The 22472-nt window shown below is 36.5% G+C and overlaps 1 protein-coding gene across 3 annotated transcripts in view; it reads right to left on the bottom strand.

The window, feature by feature from the left end:
* The window catches only part of LOC110469389 (uncharacterized), a 206548-nt gene that overhangs the window by 165626 nt on the left and 18450 nt on the right, over window positions 1-22472 (bottom strand). For all 3 annotated transcript variants that reach the window (XM_085570223.1, XM_085570225.1, XM_085570224.1), the window contains one exon: window positions 11701-11761. In XM_085570223.1, coding sequence (XP_085426349.1) covers window positions 11701-11761 — 61 coding nt within the window. The remainder of the gene's footprint in view (window positions 1-11700; window positions 11762-22472) is intronic.

Below are 22472 nucleotides of genomic sequence, written 5' to 3'. Positions count from 1 at the left end.
ACTACTGTACTACTGTGATGAAGTCCCCTCTAAGCCTTTTCTTATCCTGGCAAAAAAAGAACAAATTCCTCCAGCCTTTCCTCACAGTGCATGCTCTTCAGCCCTTTGACCAACTCTGTGACCCTCCTTTGGACTCTATCTAGCCTGTCCACATCTTTTTCAAATTGTAGGGACCACAGCTGAACTCTGCATTCTAAGTCTGGCCTGACAGGTTCTGAGCAGAGTGGGGTGATTCAATCTCTGCTCCTTCTAGCAATGCCCCTACAGATGCAGCCCAGATTCTGATTTACTTTTGTTGCTACAGCAGTGCCTTGCTGACTCCTGTTCATCCTGCACCAGATCCCCTTCAGCAAGGTTGGTCATGCACCGCACAAATCCTGGCCTGTACTGGTCTCCTTCAATTTTTCATTCCAACTTCAGAACTTCACGCTCATCTTTGTTAAATTTTGCACAGTTCTTGCTAGCCCACTTTTCCAGCCTGTCCAGGACTCTGTAAGATGGTTCTTCCTTCTGGTCTACCTTACCATGCAGTTGAATGTCATCAGCAAACTAGGTAAGGGTGCTTTCTGCCTCATTGTCCAGACCATTTCAGAAGGTGTTGAACAGTGTGGGGGCTCGTATTGACCCCTGGGGAATCCTACTTGCAGGATAGAATGGTAAAAACCTTTGATCACTTTCTTATGTGTGCAGCCTGGGAGAAAATTTCCTACTCATCCAATTTGTATCTTGCCAGTTTGTCCAGGAGAAGGCATCAGGAAAATGTCAAATTGTTTTACTGAAGTCTTTATTGTACCTCTGCCTTAGTCAGCATTCAAACCTTATGTCATCCCAGAAACAATTAATCGCCTAATATTTTTCATTTTCATCTTTCTGTTCTGCATGAAAAACCTACAATTGCAATGACTGGTATTTCCTTATCTACCTTTAGCTTAAAGGTAAAATATTAAGTCTATTTTCGTGTCTTTTATTTATTAGCATAACTTTAAGTGAGTAGTGGATGTCTCAAACTTAAAGTGGAAATTTACCTTTGACCTGAAGGAAAGCATTTTTACCTCTATTTCTTAGAGCTGTTGGGAGAAATAATTTCAAAAATAAGCTTCTTTATTCTGTGTTATATTCTACCTGAAGAAATATGTCTTGTTTTTCACTCTGATTTTTACCCTGAAGTTGATGGTTTTTGCCTTAGGTGTGCAATCAATGTCCAGCCTTTCTAACAATAGAATAAATGAGGCTGGAAGGGATGTCTAGTGGGCATCTAGTCCAAACCCTGCTTGAAGTAGGCCAGTTACACCAGGCTGGTAAAAGATTTATTGAGTTTTTAATATTTCTATGGTTGGAAATTCTCTGCTCTACTTCAAATAATTTACCATGCTCACATGGTAAGAAAGATTTTCCCTTGCTTGTGATTCATAGTCAAATATATGTAAGTTGCAGCAGCTGAACATAGAGTCCTGATTTTTACTTATGTTTTAGTTTCTTCCTTTGCTTGGAAAAAATGTCAAAGGAAAAGATCTTATAGCTCACTAGCATCCACTCCATTGAAGCAGCCATTTCAATTCATGTGTGGGCTTTTCCCAATGCAATTATAATGAGATGCTGCAACCGCCTTCAGCAGTATTTCTGTCTTGTGAAATAGCTACTAACTACTTTTTGTCATGATGGAAAGAACTGGCTTTTTTTAATATTCAAGAATCCATGTATTCACACAGATTCTAATATCACAATGTAGTCTGTTGAAATTACTCTAGGATAGCCTGTTCAGATCATACATTTGTAAAAGTAAAAGAATAATCTGAATATATATATATATATATATATATATATATATATATATATATATATATATATAACTTTTCAGGCCAAAAAAGAACAAGTTTTTATTTCTTATTTTCATGGTTTATGCTGAGGATAAGTATCATCATGCAGATAGTCCACCTATTTGAGGTATTTGGGTTTCTTACTCTCTAGTCATCTTAGCACTTCAAACCCCAAGTTGTGCTCCAATACCCTCAGTATTTTTCTGTCACTGGAAGTGGAATTTAACCTGAGATCAAATTTTCAAAAGGATAGTGTGGTCTTTTTTTTTTTTTCCCTGACATTGGGAAGTCCTAGTTACACTCAATCTCATACATACAATCTCATAAGCAAGGAAAAAAAAGATATTATTTTCCAGAAGCACGAGAGAGGAAGTTTTGCTTTGCTTAAATTTGTGCCATGCTCCATCATGTCATGCCACATATGAGGCACTGCCTTGGCTCCACTTCTTTCTTTTCCCCTTTCTTCAAATCAGTCTATGATCTCTCTTAACCCTTTCTTAAGCCTCTTATAAAACCTTATCAGATATTAATCAAGACTCTGGAACATGAAGTCAAAAATGTTTCCATCCCTTTTTTCTATTCTCTATGCACATGCACAGTACTTTCTACTTTGACATCTACTGCTTTGACAAAAGGAAATGTTCCATTTTTTTAAAGATATGTCTTCTATATAATTTTATGTCCTAAAAATTAGCTCTACTAGAGGAAGATGAACTTTAAAAATAGTTAGATCTCTAAAACCTCCCAGTGCTCTGCATTTTTACTGCATTTGTGTTTCAGATAGAATGCTTTCATGAATTGACTTCAGAAATTATAGATGGACAGTATTTAAAATAAACCTGAATGCAGTCCTATACTTTTAAACATATTTTAATGATGAAATTTGAAATTGAAGAATTAGCTTATTATCAACTTTGTTTTTTGTAGATTCTTCTATGGAGCCCACCACCATATGAACTCTGATCACCTCTCAGAAGTCATAAATACACTTGAGGCTATGAAATGGTTACAGAGTTTATCAGCTATTAAAACAGTTTTGTGGCTGAGTTAAGATCTAAATATGCATTTTTGTCACTTTCTCTGTAGTATATTTCTGGTAACAGATCAGAGTGTTTTTCCAGCCTGGTCACAGAAGAATCATTGCAAATTATGTATGTCAGAAACAGACTCTGGTTTTCAGTAGTGCTGAATGTCTGCAGTTTCCTTTAGGTTCAGCTGACAGTGAGGATGATATCTACCTATACATCAGGTTTTAAGACTGGATTTCCTCTGAATCCATGCAGATAACTGCAAGTTGGATAATCAGTGAACATCCATCTCATACAAAGCCTGTGAGTTTCACCCAACTGCATCTACGTGACTGTAAAGGGGGCCTGGAGTGACCATCTTGGTTGCTGGTATGTTCACTGGAGTAGTCTAAAGTTAGATGAGATTAATTTCTTTTTCTGTCCAAATTTAGCACTGAACAAGGAGAGTCTGTAGCATACTTTCAGAGAAGCAGGTTGCAGAGAGATGGTGGAAGAGTTACAATATGACTTTCCTGATTTTTTGTCCAGTGAGAAGTAACATATTGTCCACAACTCCACCTCATTTATAATATGAAATCTTGAATTTGAATTCATCTCTAGTTCCTGATTGCTAACTTCTGTTACCCTTTCATATGCACATCATATCTGTATTGTCCTATGAGGCAAATAGCAGGTCTTTTCAAGGTCAGACTGATGAGACCCCCAGCCATTAATTTTAAGAAACCAAAATAAAGATGGGCTGAATATTTTGGTATAAACTATCACCTCAAAATAGCAGAAGGCATGGTTGCTAAGAGAAAGAGATACAAATATAGTTTAGAAAACTTATATAGTTTTATAAATAACTGGATAAACTTATATATAGACAGATATTAAAGAAGTTTGTCACTATAAGGACCTATCTCTTTTTCTCTCCATATAGAGACGAATGTTTGTGAGACAGCACACTAGTAAAGGGTAGTCATAAATTTTTTTGTGTCTTGTATCTGAAGCACTTTTATTGCTCCTGTGTATTTATGATTTAAGTGGCCTTTCCAAATGAGGCATACTAGCTCTCCATATTTCCACTGTCACAGTGCGGTCAAGGAGCACATCCTATACAGTGCTTGTAGTCTGTGTGTGCATTGTCTCTATTTATCAGCACAATCTGATAGGTATTCCCATTTTGTAAACACATATGAAATTTTGTGGTTTCTAAAAATAAAATTTATGTTATCTTTCTAGGTCAATGTTTTAAATGTAGATTTCGGCTACAGAAGCTACACCAGGAACAACAGCTTGGTTATAAAAACAAGCCTGTAACTGCATGGTTGACATCGATAGTTGCATTTATATAAGGGAGTAAAGTGCACCAAAATGAGCACATTAAAAGATTATTTAGAAAAATGTTTAAGCAAAATATCTTCTTGTGTATTATGTAACATCCTACTTTTTCTGAATTTAAGTAACACTTACATGGTTTTATACAGTGTAACAATATAACATGACAACCTTCAAGGTGAGACCTCAGAGAAATATGCTTCAATAAGACTTTTAAAAACTCCAGTATTTAAAACATACCCTATTTTTCTAGAAATGTATTCAAACTGCCTAACAACATTGCTAACGCCTGTGTTTTTTACCATGGAGTTCCCTTATGGTAACTATAACTACTATTGTTGAATCTTTCAGACCATATTTGCAAACATAGACACCAATCATTTATTTTCATTCCTTTCATTCTCTGTTTATCAGAGAAAGTTTTTGTGATTTTTGTTTACTCACTATTCTTGAGTAATGGTTTCTGTTTGTGCTGAATTATGTGTAAACAGACAACCATATTTATAAGTGAATAAAAATATTTTGGCCATTTAAGATAAACTCATAAAAGTATGTAATACCACTAAAGTGAGTCAAAAATTATACTCCTCAAATACCTTCTTTGGAACACTGTTTAGAAAAAAACAAAAACAATAGGTTACAAATTGGAGGACTGACTAAACAATGTAAATACAGACTCTGAAATGTAACCAATTTTTTATTTCAGGGAGAAAAAGCACAGCCAGGAGGCCAAATAAAATATTCAATGAAAAACAAATAATTAAGAAAATATTTTTTAAAAGCATCTCAGAAGAAAGAGTGCTAAACAAGCAGATAATAAAATCTGAATATTAACACCTCTCTGTATATTGAATGTTCATATTGTAATTTCTTCAAGAAATTTGTCATTTGACTGAAGGCTGAGACCAAGAAGGGTTATACTGCTCCTAGAAATTTTTATAAACTGTTCAAAATGATAAACAAAATGTGGAAAGAGAGGAAGTGAATGACTCGTTTCCATGTTTGTAAATGCATCTGCTTACAGCATAAACAAAAATAATAGCTAACTTGACTTAGTGGAAACTGAAGGTCTATTTTCAGGAATAAATATTCAGCCGCTTTGCTTCTGTCAAAAAATGTTTTCTTTTTTTGCTCTGACTCAGAGCAGATCTAACTACCTTGGGGGTCACTAGTACAGCTGGTATCTTAAAGGAAGTAAAACCAACACCAGCCTAAGGCCCTAAAAATTTTCTTGAATGGGGCTCCAAATGATTCTGGAAAGCAAATCTCAGATTAAAGCAAAACACATAAATGTCAGCTTTCCTGGTCTGTCTAGCTGTGAAAACAACAGTGAGTTGAATATTTTGTAATTTTAAAATAGTTCGGATATCACAGTGCATTTGCACAAGTCACGCAGAGCAGACATGAGCAACTGGAACTTGTAACAGGTGAATTACACTTTTTCTTCTGGTGAATTTTTCCAAACATAAGTGAAGTGGGAGTGGAGTAGAAGTAGAGTGCTGTTTCCCAAACCTCCAGAGGCAACACCAGAAGTTCCGGTGTCCTGGGTAATGTATCCATTGTAAATGCAATACTCTTAAACTGTGATTTCAGTTCTTTCTAGGCCCCTTAGAGAAACTGGACAGTATCTAAAGGTTGATATCACATATTTCATTTCCTATTCTTATAAACTATTTAATCATATAGTGCTTTCCATTAAACTTAGGAAAGGAAAAAGGGAAAAAGTCATTGTCCTGGCCCTATGACAGCTGCAGCTGTGAATCTTTCCCTTTGCATTTATTTAGAAAATAGAAAAAACAGGAGAGAATATCCTGACATTTTTAAATGTTAAAATATACTTTCATTTCACTTCCAAAGAGATATGAAACATTTCCATGTGCAGCATATGTATTTTAAAAGTGAGGCCACAGTCTGAAAGTCAAAGGAATATTATTATGTGGGAAGCCTTACAGAGAGTTTGTCTAGCAAATCTCCATATCCAAAATGGTACTCATCCCAATTTTACTTCCAGAAAAAGGACAGATTATAAAAATAACACATTACAACATGATAGCATCCACAGTATATGTTAAGAGGAAGTTCAAGAGATATGTTAATTAGGTGGAAGAGGATCTCTTGTAGTAATTAATATATTATTCTTTCTACAGTTTATTTACATAGTATAGAATCATATTAAATATTTTATAAAAACCAGTACATTTTTAGAGGATGACATAACTCCTTCCATTATACATCAGTGAAAAACATATTCAAATTTCTGTTGTGAATAACCACTGAGAAAGTTCAAGCTCATGGTTGATCTAAGAGCATTGCTTTCATTATGATTACGTACATTTTTTTGAGTAATCTGTTTTTCAAAAGGCCTGGAGAAACATTCTACATCTCATGTCTGAGAAACTGTTTCTGAATAGATTGACTCAAAAAATTCCAAGGACTCTAATTCAGTCCAATGTTTCTTTTTCTGTGCAATGATTATTCTTTTCTCTTTTTCCTATGAAGGAAACACTAAAGTGGTTCTTCTATGTCACTCTATGAAGGGTATAATGTCAGTTATGTAAAATTTACTCTTTTTTCTTGTAGGACAACGATCTAAGCTCTGGAAGCATAGAGGCATATATGTGGGGAACCTGACACTTCTTGCACATAGCGATAACAGGAATATAAGGGAATAACTTTTGTTAAATGATGTGGTTTGTGAAGATATTATTTTCCATATTTAGCTGTTCTCCAGCAGGGTAAGACACAACCTTTTGGGATTTTTCACTCCCTTATTATACTGATTACAATGCTGTTGCATTGCATGGAACAGGAACTACCCAGAGTTAGAATTGTATCACCTCATGCAAGTACAAGTGACAGAGGAAATACTAGGCTCAACAAGATATTAAAATCCAAAAAGCAAACTAAATAACTGAGAGATTAGTGGTTCTGAGCCCCATACTGATGCCATCTCAATGATCTCAAGATCTACCACTTAAAATTAACTTTCCTGAGTTTGAAACACATACACATTTCAGTATAAGGGTATAGGTGAATGCTTTTTTGAATTACATTCTGGGCCAAGGAAAAGTAAATTCATTCTTTTAAAATTAAATACCATTATGTTCACAACCAAGATATGTAGGCCACTCCAAAGATTTTATCCCTTGTCAAGGCGAGAATGGGAAATCATAATGGATTTTTGTTCAGATGAGAGCTGATTTTATAACCTATTCCATTAAATGGCATTACATTCAAATAACCTGACTTTACATAACAGAGTTGTCGTAATACAACTGACTGAACACAGAACGTGAATTTTGCAGTAGCAGATGATATTTAGACATCATTATTAACTGCTCTATGCAGAATTTTTTCCTGCTTCAGTGAAATTAAATAGATTCTTCTTTCCTTTTATATCATATTAAAATTACCCGATTGCTTATTTGTATAGCTATACACCGAAATGACCCTTTAATTAAAATCATGCTGAGAGTGTCACCTAAAGAACACTATTACAATCCTGCTTTCAGCTGGGTTTTTAGTATACAAGGTCTTTGAATTCATCTGTCAGTACCACCTAATAACTGCCTAATGAGTACCACAAGATAGGACAAATATAGAGGTCTTGGATATATCATGTTCCTGCATATTTTGTTAAGACTGGTGACTGGAGAGATGGACCCAAACCAGCCAGTGAGACTTGCCCTGCTAAAGACCCTGTCAGCTTTCCATCACTAGATAAGTCAGTTTGTCTACGGTGGGTCTAAACCTGTCATTGCTAGCTGTGCTCTGGTTTAATGTGATTCATGAGAAGCCTGACTTCTTCCATCCTGCTGATCTACCTCAGTCTCCTAACATGTTCTTTCATGTTAATGTTTCACCTAGGGAGGAATAGATTTTACTATTTTTGTCAAAGAAGCTGTTGCCTCAGTTTTTCAATTTTTTTTTTTTCAGAAGTTTCTTTTCAGATTTTGAATTGTTCAGAGATCCCCAGACTGGTGCAACTGATGGCAGTAGCAGAATATCTTTTGGTGCCCATGGGAGCTGCACTGGACCGGCCTTGTATCCTTTCCACATGCTTACAGTTTTTTAGGTTCCTGTGGCCAAGAATGTTGTATTACTCTGCACATCTTAGTTCTGTTAGTATAGAAAGTAAATATATGTGACTATTTAAAGCTAAGAATAAAATGGATTTTTCCTACCTCACTTTTCTGGGGCAATGCCAAGGCTAATATTTCATTTTGAATGTCTAAACAGTTCTGTGCAGGATCCATACAGTGAGTTGGACAGTACGAGATGTTAATTTCTTATCACTGACGCATACCATTATTAAAATGTGCTGAACATGATGGCTGACAGAGAACATTGGCCACTGCCAGAGAGCATGAAAGTCCTTTCAGAGACAAAATGTTTTAGCAAATACCCTTGCTAAGCATGAAAGAATAACGAAGTGAAATAGAGTCTGTGCTGTGCTGTGAAGTCAGTGGGAAACTGACATTTTGGTGCAAAGACTAGATCTACTGTTTTTCTCACGTTATATGCCTAAACACATACCATTTGGAAAGTTTGCTCAATCTATATATTAATATCAGTTGCCAATAGCCACTTTGATCAAGTAAACTTTTGTTTCTTATAGCTGGTTTTGGATTAACATCCACTGACTTGGAAATATCCACCTAATGTCTTAGAAAGAACAAGTCAGACCAAGAGATTACATTCATGTGCTACTTCTCCCTATTGTTTAAAAAGCCCTACTAGACAACACATTAAAAAAAACAAACCAAAACTAAACAAACAAAAACACGAAAACAAAACAAGAAAAAGGAACCACAACAAAAAGCAAGCAAGCAAACAAACAAGCAAAAAAATCAAACAAACAAACAAACAAACAAACAAACAAACAAAAAAAAAAAAAACAAAACAAAAAGAACCCCAAAAAGAACAGAAGGACATTGTAAAAGCTGGTCAGGTCATTTGATACTACATGCTATCATTTCTTCCTTTTCTGGCCAAGCATAAATAATCTTGTGAATTTGGAGTTTATACAGTCCAAGTTGTCTAACAAAAGTACAGTTACTCATGAATAATTTGGATTTCAATGTGTATGTGAAGAAAATGGCTCAACACAAAGCTTTTTGTATTAAAGCCATCTGTGACTCAACATCATCACACATGATATGGGGTCATTGTGTGAAAGCAGTAGTGCATGAACAGCCATGGAAATGGTGTATGAAAAGCCACTTAATGCCATACACAGTTCCTGGAAATGTTAATGATGTGGGGTTTGAGGAACAGCGATGCACTTACAAACCCTGCTGCTTTTAAAATTAGCTGTCTTTTCCATGCTCAATATAGTTGTATGTGAAATTTTGATGCATGGAAATGACGTTATTAGCACGAGTTTTTTACTTGGGTATGTGAGTCATGCAGCTTTTCCAGAAGAGAGCAATGAAATGATGATAACACACTAGTGTGTGTTCTGTATCTGTGATATGTATTCCAGAAAAAACATTTCTTTAGGTATGGTAGAACACCCTTAAGAATCATGTTGTATAAGTTTTTATTACCTGTGTATGCCCATCAGATTTTTTAATTGAATATTGGAATCCATATAAAACTCATTTCAAAGGCTCCATATTTTATTCTGCAAATTCCCAAGCATTGCAATGTGGAGATATAAGCATATTTGAAACTTAAAATAGATTTTATGCACAAAAAGAATCATTTACATATAAATAAATATTGTCTTCTTCTTCCATAGCCTTTTACACATGAATTTTAAGAACTTTGCAAGTCTGAATAAATATATTCATGAAAGTTTGACTGCAGATTATATAAAGATTCCTCCATTTTGACATAAATCAAATTAATCCTCTTTGAATCTTCACTGAAATGATGATGCTAGGCTAAATAAATCTCTTTGAATTCTCATTAACTGTTAGTACAGCTGATTCTTTGACTGGTTCATTAGCATGCTTGGTGGCATATGCTCAAAAAGAAGAAGAAGAAAAAAGAACCCTACAATTTAATGCAAAATAGAACAAAGCTGTAGATTTCAGTCTTTGTCTTGTATGCACTGTAAGGTACATGGAGCAATGATCTAACTTAAGCATTGCATGAGATTCTTCTGAATTGCCATTCAAATCTTTTCCTAGCTTTGACAAAGTATAAATTAATTACGCAGCTGCATATAGATTTTCATCTGTCAAATTCATCTAAGACTATGGAGACAAAAGTGGTGATATATCCACAGTATAACACTGACAAATAGATATCAGTAACTAAGTTTTCTACTTTCCAATAGAAGAGCATAATTCAGCTTTAATGATTCTTGGAAACAAAAGGAAAAGTCATGTCTTGATCCCATGAACATCTGAGATAACTTTACATTGCAACTTTCAAGACTGGGAAATTCTCATCCAACTCCCTGTCAGTTATACAGATATGCTCAAACTATTATCTCCTAAAGAAAACACATAATATGCATAAAATGCTACTGTATGTAATAATCAATTATCCACTGAGAAGCTATATAATTTAGATGAATTGTTACGGTGCTTGGCAGAACTCAGAACATCACAATGAAAATGGAGCAATCAGCAGCCATTTTCCACATTACATGTCAGCAGCAGCAGCAGAAGTGCACAAAGCTTTGTGCATTCTGTTTCCATGATCTAATACTGCACCACAGAATGAGTTCAGTTCCTTGGCTTGTGGCAAAGGTGGGTGGGGTTTCCAAGAGGTCTCTATTTACATAAAGTCCCTGGACAGCTGGACTCAGCATCTGCGACTGAAAGTGAGGGGATGCACACCAGGCATAGCCACAGGCATCAAAATGCCTGAATAGCCTTTTAGGAGAACAGGATACTGCATTATTTAATCTATCATTAATAAGTTCCACTTTAAGCATAATTCCTGCTGTCATGTTTCTTGACTTTCATGAGCTAATCCAAGTTGCTTCTTATTATATAACTGTACTTTAATGCAATCCTAAAGATTGTTTCAGGATGCCTCTTACAGAGTCCCATTATTTATGTATTGTCACAGAAAACCAGTTCAAAGGCATGTCTAGATGTAGGGAAGACCTAAGATTTATCGGGTCCTCCCAGCTCAAACACAGGAAAACTATTCATTGTTAGGATTTCTTCATTGTAAAGGCAAACCCCTAAAATCCACATGGGAAATAAACTTGTGTTGCTCCTATTAGTGGTATCTTGGAGAACAGTTATGGCTTTATGTTATTTATATTTTGTAATAACCAAAAGTCTCCATGTTCTCCCTGTTCCTAGAGTGATGCCCAGAGTGATCTCTGCCAGAAATGGAGTTCAGCTCCCTTTCCTTGTGGGTGCCCATTTGGCTGGCTCCCTTTGTCCATTCACATCAGTGCCCATACTTCAAATGCTGTTCATGCAAGCTACAATGCTAACTGAGACAAAAAGCCCAGGATAATAGAAAACAAGCTTTATTTCACAGATTTTTTTCAACCTAAACATACTCTGAAAGTTATGTATTGACAAGTTGACTTTCTTTTCCTCTTTCCTTCTTATCCTTACCTCAGGAAGAAGTGAAGAACAGCAGCCACGCTTAAGAGAAGTGAGAGCAGTGTACCAAGCCCTGTGGAAACAGAAAGGAAGCAGTAGATCATTTCAACGAGAGCAGTATGTCTTGGCATTGTTCCTTGACACTACCCCCGCCATCCCAGCCTCCTCTGCCCCTCCCACACTCACACATCTAAAAAGCAGATGGAAAATATTCTGCCAGAAGACATTGAAATACAGTGTTAGAAAGTTACTCTCTTAAGGCTGGAGAAAGTGATGGAGAACTCTGGCAGACAAATTAAATTATTCATAGTCAGTGGCATTTTGGAAGGAAAAGCGGGAAAGGAATAGGCGACTGAAGGAAGTTATAGGGATTGTACAAGAACCATCTGGGATATTGGAAAAAAATACACTTCATCTTGCTATACTTCAGAGAGAGACCAGTGAGGCTAATTCTGTGTTCAGGAGACATTACTGGTCTTCCCAGTTTGTTTTTAGAGCTGAGCATATTGTAGTGCTGCCACAATATTATGGTAGCATGGCCCATGCTACCAAATCTCTCCCTCAAACTTTAACAGTACTGAGCAATGACATTCAGACCCTGAAGTTACTGTAATTTCCCCATCTACTGTGTCATTGGGTACACATACTAGTCTCATTTGGATTTTGAAGGAGTGACATGGAGAAGAGATGATGATTGGAGTAATTCTCAGTGTTTCAATGACTAAACTGTTTTTTAAATTTTATTTCCCAATTCCATGTTCTCTTATGTCTCTGAAAGACTGCATGATGTTCTCACAAAAACCAAGGCACTCTACATTCAAATTAAACAGGTGGCTTTTTTGATATGTCTCTCTAATAAAATATGTATTGTATATTACAGAGTAATGACAATTAGAAAGTAGTCCAGTTCAACCCCCTAACTCTTGCATGGGGATAGAAGGAAGGAGAGGAAAAAAGAACCACGTGTGAGAGCAGACACCACAATCACTGCAAATATGTTAATTATGAACATATTAAGATGATGTGAGGTCAACTTGGAAAATATATGTTTCCTTTCTGTTTCTTCTTCTGAGTTTAGGCATATGATGTTGACAAATATCTAATTCATTTTCCCTTCATAGGTCTATCCCACCATGTCTTTGTACTGCAGGCAATAGAAACCAGATGGAATTTTCCACTTGAATATATAGATGTGCATAATACATGCATGTATACACAAAAACACATTAATTTAACCCAAATAACAACAATCTTATCAACTTCCAGAACTTCATCAAGATAATCTTCTATTTAGATTTGCAAGCACTTTGTCCTCTCCATTCCCCAAAACATTACAGTAGTCTGCTACAGGTTCTGCACTTGTCCAAACCATGGAAATGAAGAAGCTGACATATATTGCAGAAATATTCCAAGCATTACAATTTTCCTATCCTCACAAACTTATATTGCTGGAAACCAGCTTTTTTGTTGGAATTTGCAGATAAACCAGCACCTGCCACAGCAATCTAATGACCTGAAGGAATTCTTACACAATTAATCCTTTTGACTTTTATTGTAGCAATCAGTGAAGTGTTTCAGTATTCTGTGGCATATTAGTCTAATGTTGTTTTCAGCATGCAGATTATTTAGACCAGAGATTGTGGTTTTGGTTATAAATCACATAATAAATTTGCGATACAACTGGAAAAATATCATGAGAAAAACAATAACTAACATGAAGCACCAGAAAGAATCAGTAGGGAAAAGATAAATGGTTGTCAGTAGGATTATTAGGCATGTGTGCCCATGTGTAGATAAACACCAAGCAGATTGCTTGTTTAAACATTCTTTATTTTTCTTGAGTTTTTGCCTGACAGGGACTACATTTCTCTCAAGAGAGATTGTAATGAACGTATTTGGCATAGCAGTGTTTGCTGCTTGGGGTAGTTCTTCCACAGGAAAACCATTCCAATTATCATTCCAAAATGGTCTTCCTTTAAAACAAATATGAATAGTATTTTCGTTGTGAATTCAAACAAATATTTGCAAAAAGAAATCTGAGCAGAATCTCTTAATAAAAAAGAAAAAAAGAAACAAAAAACCTCCTAGTTATTTCACAAGAATAATGATTTCTTAATATAAAAATTCCCTTTTCTTAATCCCAAAAATGTTGTTTCTTGAGGTGGAGAAAACAAACAAACAAAAAATATTTAACACTGAAAAACCACAAAGGACTGCAAGGATTTCAATAAATAATAAGTTTATTAAATGAATGCATCTAGAAAGTAATATTGGGACCTAAGTTACCCAAAAAATCTTTTTGGATGAGTACCTGGGAATCAAAATTAGCCATTGCTTAATTTACTACCATAATATGAAATGCATGCCTGTCCATTCTACTAAAACAGCTTTAGCACTCACAAATATAAAAAGACATGTGTAGCATGCAAACCCCTTTTGCAGATGGAATTAAAGATAATATTGTTTGACTGGCAGAATATATTTATAAACACTATTAATTCTTAATCTGTGTGCACATCTAGTGTCCTCAATTGGCATTCCATGCAGTCTGCCCATGGGCCATTCACCTGCCATTCATTCATGCAGAGAACATTGCAGAGTCAATCTTTCAACAAGTTAATTTTATTTTCTTGTCCCCAGAATGTAATTTTCAGCTAAATAACACAAGTTACTTACTATGTTTGCAGTAGCATTATCTTGCATGAGTTAAATAGAAACTCTGGGGTAAATTGCCTAGCTGGAATTCTTCCATGAAAGTAAAAAAAGTCATTTAAAAGGGAAAAGTTTGGCTTATGCTTTCTGCTTGCCTAATCTAGCTCTTTGCCAATTTTTTCCCCAGGTGGAATAAGAGGAGAATATTCCACCAATTTGTGACAGGGAGACAGACCTCTGAGGATGATCCCTGGTCAAAACATACCAACCTTGGTGAGGGCTGAAGGAAAAACCTTATTGGGGAAGAAAAAAAAAAAAAGACAGCTTATCCACAGCAGGTGGATCATTAGATGCTGAGAGGGTGTCTCTGTGTGAAAATCTCTTCTTCTCTCACTCCAAGTGGTCTCACATGCACAAAGCATGGGAACAATGTTGGAGCTGGTTTTGTGTCCTGCGTGCAGTACAGCCATCAGAGCAGCACTATGCTTGACTGCACTGCCAAGAGAGCAACCCCAGAGCCAAAATAACAACCTTCATTTTGATGGTAGCAGGTGTGCTAGAAGGGAAAAGAGTGAGAACTTTGGGCTCATCTGGATGCCACTATGCCTTGTAGGAGTGGAGGGGGAGAGAAATTTTCCTGGTCTTTATAAGGTGGATTGATTCCTTTTTCATCCAAACATTCCCTCTACTGAATGACTGGCAGGTGAGATAGAATTGAGACCACAGCAGGGTGTGATTCTGGATGCAGAAGCATGTTGCTGCTGCTTCTTATGGTAGGCATTTTGTTTGGGCATTTGAAAGATACTGAGGCTAAGTGCCTGCAGCAGGATTTGGGCTTTTCCAGACTGGACACACAGGGTGAAGCTTGTAGGGATTTTTCTCATTAAAGTGAGTGGGGCTCAGCAGCTTCCTGATGAGGGAATATAAATCTTAGAGGAAAGTAATGATATGGAGACAATGCTGAAGAAGGCAAAGACCCTAAATCACAGAACATATTTGCAAGAATGGATTTCAAACTATCACTGTCACATAAAGATTTGAGATTCATATGACACAAAACTCAGCTTTCCCAGGTTAATATATATATGTGGAGAGAGAGAGTTTTAAGTAGTTTATTTGCTAAAAATATAGACAAACCTTTAAATATTTCCTCCAAAATATAATTCTAAAAACTCACTGAGTTTGGTTAGGCAATCCTGCCTAAGCTCAGTGCTTAAGAGTCTCTACAGATAAAACAAATCAAAAAATAATCAAGGCTGGAGAGGACCTCTGGAGAGCTCTAGTTCAAGATCTTACTCAAAGCAGGGTCAGTTCTGAGATCACAACATGTTGCTGAGGTCTTCATTCAGCCGAATCTTGAAAGCTTCAGTGTGAGTGAGGAGCTTCTCTCAGACATTGTCCACCTGAAGAAATAGCTTCTCCCTGTATCCAGCCTGAAATTCTTCTGTTTCAATTTATACTTCTTCCCCTGCCTTACAAGTCTATGAAGGGCCCAGGTCCACCTTCTTGATTACCTGCTTATAGATATACAGGGGAGACACTTTTCCCCAGGTTAATCCAGCCCAAATCCTTCAGCCTCCCCTCTAGTTTTTTTTTCCACTAAGTATTTCTGAGACTTCTGTGCCCTAATAAACAGCACCAGAATTGACCAGTGTGCTCGGAAATCATTAAAGGGAACCAATGAGGAAAACTTCAGATGAGCAGAGTGGGATAAATACTTTCAGAAATCTAGCTGGCAGATAAAAAGAAGGAATAAAAAGTATCTTCTCTGGCTAACATTGCAAGGCTATTCAAAAGAGATGAATCAGATCAGATCTGAAGCCTCTAAAAATTCTGGGCAGTGCTTAAGAAGCACCATGAAGAGAGAAATAAAGCAAAACAGCATGTCAAAACAGCTATGGGAATATAATCTGTTCAACCCTGAAGCAGTCATTTTGATGAAAGCCCAACTAAAAACGTTTTCATGGAAGCTAACTTTAGCGTAGTGAGGATAATCACCTCTGCAGTCACCAGAGAGAAACAGGATCACATAATGGTCCTGCATGCTTCACTGCTCCTGCCCAGGCTGTGGAGGCAGTCTGGTGACATGAGCCTGCGCAGGCTAAGTCAGCCTTCATGAACACCCTACAGAAAGTCTGTCTGCACAGTTATGATGTTAGGTAAGCTGCATGCACTGACAGCAGATTTTCCTGGCAGCCCAACGGGCTGAAAACCATTGGCAGCAGATTTTGCTTTAGCAGAGCTACTTCCTTTCACAAGTGCTGCGTTCGGGTGCCTGTGACTGCCCCATTTCTTTTCCCCGTCTCAAACATGTGTGAAGTGGATTGCGAGTAGGAGAAGCTGTGTTGCAGGTATGTCCTCCCACATGCTGCTATTTGGAGCAGACTGTGGAGAGAGCATAGGCACCATTTTGAGATGGGGAAGAAAGCAAATGAAAAGCAGATTGCCCAGACCTGTTATATCATACACCAGGCAAAAGAGGTAATGTCCAGTTATCATTTGAGAAACGTGCCTTGTCAGATGTGTTCTTTTTTCATGGTAGTGCAGTTTCATATACAAGCTCTGACAGTACAGGCAAAGCAACTTGATGTCAAATAAAAACTAAATGGACTCGCAGCAGCACCAGCAGCAGGTCTTTCATCAGTGTCAGCGCACAAACAGTACTTTAATGAGTTCAGACATGCCTTGGCTTTTCTACAGCGATATTGACTGAACTTCTCTTTTAATCAAATAAATGCAATATACAGAGAGAATTAGCTTCATGTAAAGCCTTGAACAAACACCAAAAAAATCCTCCTACCATAGCCTGTACAATCATTCTGATAAACTGGCTGTTCCTTTCTTATTAAATAGATCAAGCGTTCAAACGGTTCACAGTCATTCTTCATTTAGTGGCAAAGGATTTCATGTGCCCCTGTTACTTCAATGATAATAATACAGTAGAGTTAGCCTTATTTACCAGCTTTGATATTCAGTTACTTTCTCCTGGCTGTCTTTGGAAGACCTGAGTGCACTTCCAGGAGTTAGGCAGGCGCATATAGGTAAGTAGATATATACAATGAAAGAGATTAGGCAAAGGATTTCAATTTTTAGAGCGGAAAGGAATATTATCCGTGACAAATGCAAATACACATGTATATATCTGAGTGTGGTTTGTGCATCATAGATTTGATTCAGTCACGCCTCCCGTTCTTGAAATAGTTTCTTTCCTGATGGGTCGTTTACAACTGTTTATATGCCTAAAATGCTCTTTTGCAAGTTGCTTGGATTTTTTTAAGTGCAGCTTGGGGCATATTTGGATATTTTTTATGGCACTGAAATAGCATCCTTCAGCTGAATCAGTCCATACCGTGGAGGTCTTTGCTGGTTCACTTATGCACTGCTACACTGTGCTCTTCCTGAGCTGCTTAGTTGTGTGACGTCAACTCCCTGGAGGCTAACAATGTCATTATCATTACCAGACAAAGACAGTTAGGTAATTTTGTCTGATGGGAGTGCAGATATTGACCTGAACTAATGTATTCTTATTTCCCAAAGAGAGATGCTTATTGTAGCAATCTGACATAGTAGGGTTTGCTAATATTAATCTAAAGGCTGTGTTCTTTTATAGCAGAGAAAAGCTTTTACATTCACATTCAGTTTCATCACTTGACATATCTCTAGTCTACTTGCTAGACTTGAGATTCTTTGGCTGTTTAAAGACAAGTACAAGGTCTTTCTTTGTGCCTGTGAAATATTTTTGGCGACTTCTAATTTGCACATCTCTTGACCCTGCAGAGAAAATTGCCAAGCCTGTTCAAAAGGCTTGCTTTCTTCAGGACAGCCCAAGAAAAAATACCTTTAGGGAAAGGAGACTTGTAACAGTTATCACATCTGATGTATCTTGTGACAACACACTATACATATCTTACTCTGTTTTTCATTGTTGGCTGCTGGCAATGCACTTGGAATAAAAAGTCTTTGCCTTAAAGAGATTGTTATTTGCACATTTTACTGCAATTTCCTTGAAAAGCAGATATATGCTGTGCATATAATAAGCATTACATAAGCAGATTGTAGAAACAGGCACATTTAATAGTCCTTCTGGGGTGTTTTGTGATTATTATAACAAATACATATATATGCCAGAAGAACAACTCCTCCCTATGAATGTATTATGAAATTGCTGTCAGTAGAAAACTGGTTAATAAGTACTAGAGTGTAACCTTTTAACAATGCAGTCAGGGATTTTGTGCGATATCCTAAAATATAAACTTTGGTACATAAATACAAATTACTACTTGCACATTGCAATGATTCTGATTTGTCTTGAAGTCAAAATCATATAACACTCCCTCCAGATGTTGAGAAAACAAAACTAGACAGCCCTGAAAAGGCAATCAGGCTTCCCCAAGACATGTAGCTTTGACAGTGCTATCATCCTCTACTAGCTATGGTAGAAAAATAACCACAACAACTGCTCCAGATAAGCAGGCATTGCTGTAACTGGAAAACACAGTTTCCAAACACTGATAAACTTGTTAAGATTCCATGACAGCCTTCCATACCAAAACATTTTAGTTGTAATGCCATATTCTCCATTTGCAGTGTGAAGCCTTGAAAAAGCCAAGTGTTTAAGAAAAATTTCAAACCATTTTATTTTATTTCTGTTTCAGCCAATACCAATCTGTGTAAGTGTATAGAAGATATAGTCTGACAGTAAGCATTACAGGCAGAAGATAATTAAAAATAAACAATCTGTAAATAGAATATTGCCGCAAGTTATCGAGCTCTATTTCTTTTATTGAAATGCTGTGTAATGAAAGGTACATGCAAAGTACATTTTCAAACCCTTCAAAAGAAGGGTCACAGGGTTTACTTTTCTTTGTCCAGAAAACTTCAGGCATAAAGCTGTACAGCAACGGGTGACCTAATATTTACAAGGAACATATTATATCCCTCAGAAGCTAGACCACAAATGTCTTTTCATCCCAAGCACAGCAATAAAAACCATGAAGCCACAGACACTTTGTCTGAGCCTCCCTTTCTGCCCAAAAGTAGGTTTTATCCTAGCAAAAAGAGCTAAGGACAACCTTGCTGAATAACATCTATTCCCAATAGTCGTGCAAACTCAAATTTAGAGCCCAAATCTGAGGAATTTTCTTAACAGGTTGCTTCCTCCAAATCAACAAAAGGGATGTTTTACATGGCAAGGGGGAAAAACATATTTTTCCAACATAAAAAGTAAAGCCTGCTGCAGTTGTTAATAGATAGATTGCAATAGGCTCACATCTCCAAATCAACGTACCCTCATATCACGTGAAGTGTTATGCTTAATAATCAAAGCTAGGATAAAAGCATCACTATAGGTTTGAAATTTTTAAAAAAGCTTTCTATAGTCATTATGTTTACCTATTAACCTCATAGCACTTTCCTGAACAACTCTGTCTTTGAAGACTACTGTAAATTTTAATACAGCATTTCATGCCACAGTCTTTTGCCTTACTTTTTCCCAGCTGTAACAACACTGTACTTTTGTAACCAACAATGATGCCAACAGCAATGATTCTTCGGTGTATTTTCAGTATATTTATTTGCCTTGTACAGGCTTAACTTGACATTTGAAAATAATAAAAGTTTTACCTTTATTTTTTTTGTAGTTAATACAGAACCATAATTTATTTTGTAGTTAACCAACATTTTATTTTGTAGTAATACAGAACCATAATTAATGATCATGGAACTGAGCTTCTGTAGCATCTTACAATTGATTCTCTATTAAACTGGGAAAGTAAGAAGATAATGTCAACAGTATTCACAGAGTTGGCAGCAAAACACTTGGCACTTCATCCCACTTGGGTTTCATTCGACAGAATTTACTAAAATTGCTTTGTTTAGGGCAAAAGCTAGTAGAGTGATTTGGTTTAGCTAATACAAATTCACATGCTTTACCTTAGCCTTTAATATGGTTAAACATAATTATATTCCTCCTTTTCTTTTGCTCCAGGATGTCAGGAAACCCCACAAGCTAACACTTTTACCTTTTAATATTTGTACCTAAAGAACAAAGTAATATATGTTGCAGTTAAATTTCCTGTCCTATTAACAAAGTAGGCAAAAAAAAATTCTTTCATTGCTGTGAAATTGATAGACTATTTTATTCCATTTTTTCTCGGGTTAGAATAAGAAAAGGAGATGTCAGGATGTTATTATTTCTTTGGAGGTAGTATTTCAATAACTGTCAATATGAGATTAAAAAAATATATCCATACATGTATGTGTATATTCACTCAATAAACCTTGCTGGTTTTTGACCAAAAATGCTGTTCACACAGAATTGGAGTCTCACAAAAATATGGTGTGTGAATATGATTAAACCTCTATAAATCATGCAATAAAAAGTGAAGCTAGTGTTAACTTACATTTTTGAAACCTATATATACTGATGTCTCCCTGAAGATGGAAATTGTCACCTAGATCTATAGTCTGGCAGTTATAAAAGCTCTAACAATTCTCTGCTGGAGTGGCAGACCCGTCCTTGGGGAGTTGATTCAGGCTACCTCCATCTGCTACCTCTCAGCATCATTTGGATCTGTGGAACCCAGCTGAAAACTGTATTTTGAGGAACATATTTAGATTTAGGTAGCCCTATGATAGAAGGATTCAAGAAGCAATAATGAAGGACTGTTATAGAGGGAGTGGAGATATACCTACATGGCTACACTTTTCCTCACTCACCACCCATGTGCAGCTCCCAGCTGCTTTTCCTAAGCTCCTTTCCCTGTGCTACTAAACAGGTACCACCAAAGTGGCACTCACAACAGAAAGAGGAGGGGGAGAGGAAGGAAGACCAAAACAGAACTTAGAATAAGTAAGTGGAAATCTTTATTGACAGTGAAAGAATTTAGGGGAACAAGGATAGGGAATCACAAGAAAAAAAACAGTAGTCTGTGATACAGAATTAGGACATGTTTGCATTATCTTCATTTTTCAGCGACACTTTCAGAGTGATGTTGAAATTTTTGATCCTCTTGGGGCATCATAATCATTCACTATGTTACAAGAGTTTTCAGATGTTCAAATACATAGTACAGTGGTAGAACCCAACCAGGAGATTACTATGGGTATTTAAGAAGATGACCTAACAGAAACACCCCCAGGTGTGATTCCCTTCCCTCTGTCCTGCATCTGCTTGTGCATTTGAAAACAGCCTTTTCACTGTTATCCACCAAACATTAGCAATGGTTCCTCCACAAAGCTTTTGGTGGATGAACTAACTCAAACCTTCAAAGAATCAAAAAAATAAGCCTAAAAAAAAAATCCTAAAATCACTGAATGTGAAACATTTTTAAGCATGTGAACAAGAAATGTCTTTCAAAATTCTTGGCCTGCCCCTTGCTTTTCATTATTAATTTAGAGTACAGAATTTGTTTGCTGTTCCCAGCTTCCAAAAGCACATATTTCATTTTTTTGGGGGTTATTTCCTTATCTCCCTAGCTGTTCTACTTTCATTTCTGTGCAGTGTGATTGTGCATAGATTTATATAATTCATTTTTATTTGCTTTCCTTTTGTCTTCTATTTTTTGTATTCTTCATTTTGCTTTCTCACTGCACTTTTCCTCTTTCAATCTTCTAGATTCTTTCCACTGCCATTTGGTTTTGGTTTTATTATTTGTCTTCATTGTTCTTACTTTTAAAATTTTTATTCCTCTTTATTATGAGTCTTTATGTATGTGTTTGTTTCCTGCTTTCTTGCCTTTACTGTCTCTTCTTGTCATGCTTGCAACAGGAATTGCTTGTTCATATCTTACTTCTATCAAAATACTATACAAAGTTGCCGGCAGCATTTTGTCTGATCAAAGTGTCAAAAAATTAAAAGAAAGCACTCTAGACGGTATTAGGTGCTTAACTAAGATCCACAGCTTTTATACATGAAATCTGCTTTTAAAAGCCAATGTCCCTTTCCCTGGTTATGGTATCAACTGTGTGGGGAAGAGGGATGTGGAAAGACTTGCTTCATTTCATTTTATGTTTCAGGATGGTGGTTTAACTTTCGTTCACTTTTATTTGTTTCAAGAAGCTGATACAGGAGAGACACAGAGTTTTTCATGACTCTGAGAACCAAATGAATGAAGAGGGTTTAGCATGGTTGG

The sequence above is a fragment of the Lonchura striata genome, chromosome 1A (assembly GCF_050655825.1).
Source record: "Lonchura striata isolate lonStrDom1 chromosome 1A, ASM5065582v1, whole genome shotgun sequence".
In the NCBI taxonomy this organism is placed as follows: domain Eukaryota; kingdom Metazoa; phylum Chordata; class Aves; order Passeriformes; family Estrildidae; genus Lonchura; species Lonchura striata.
Note: the sequence above shows the minus strand (reverse complement) of the source record. Positions and strands in the feature narration are given on the sequence as shown.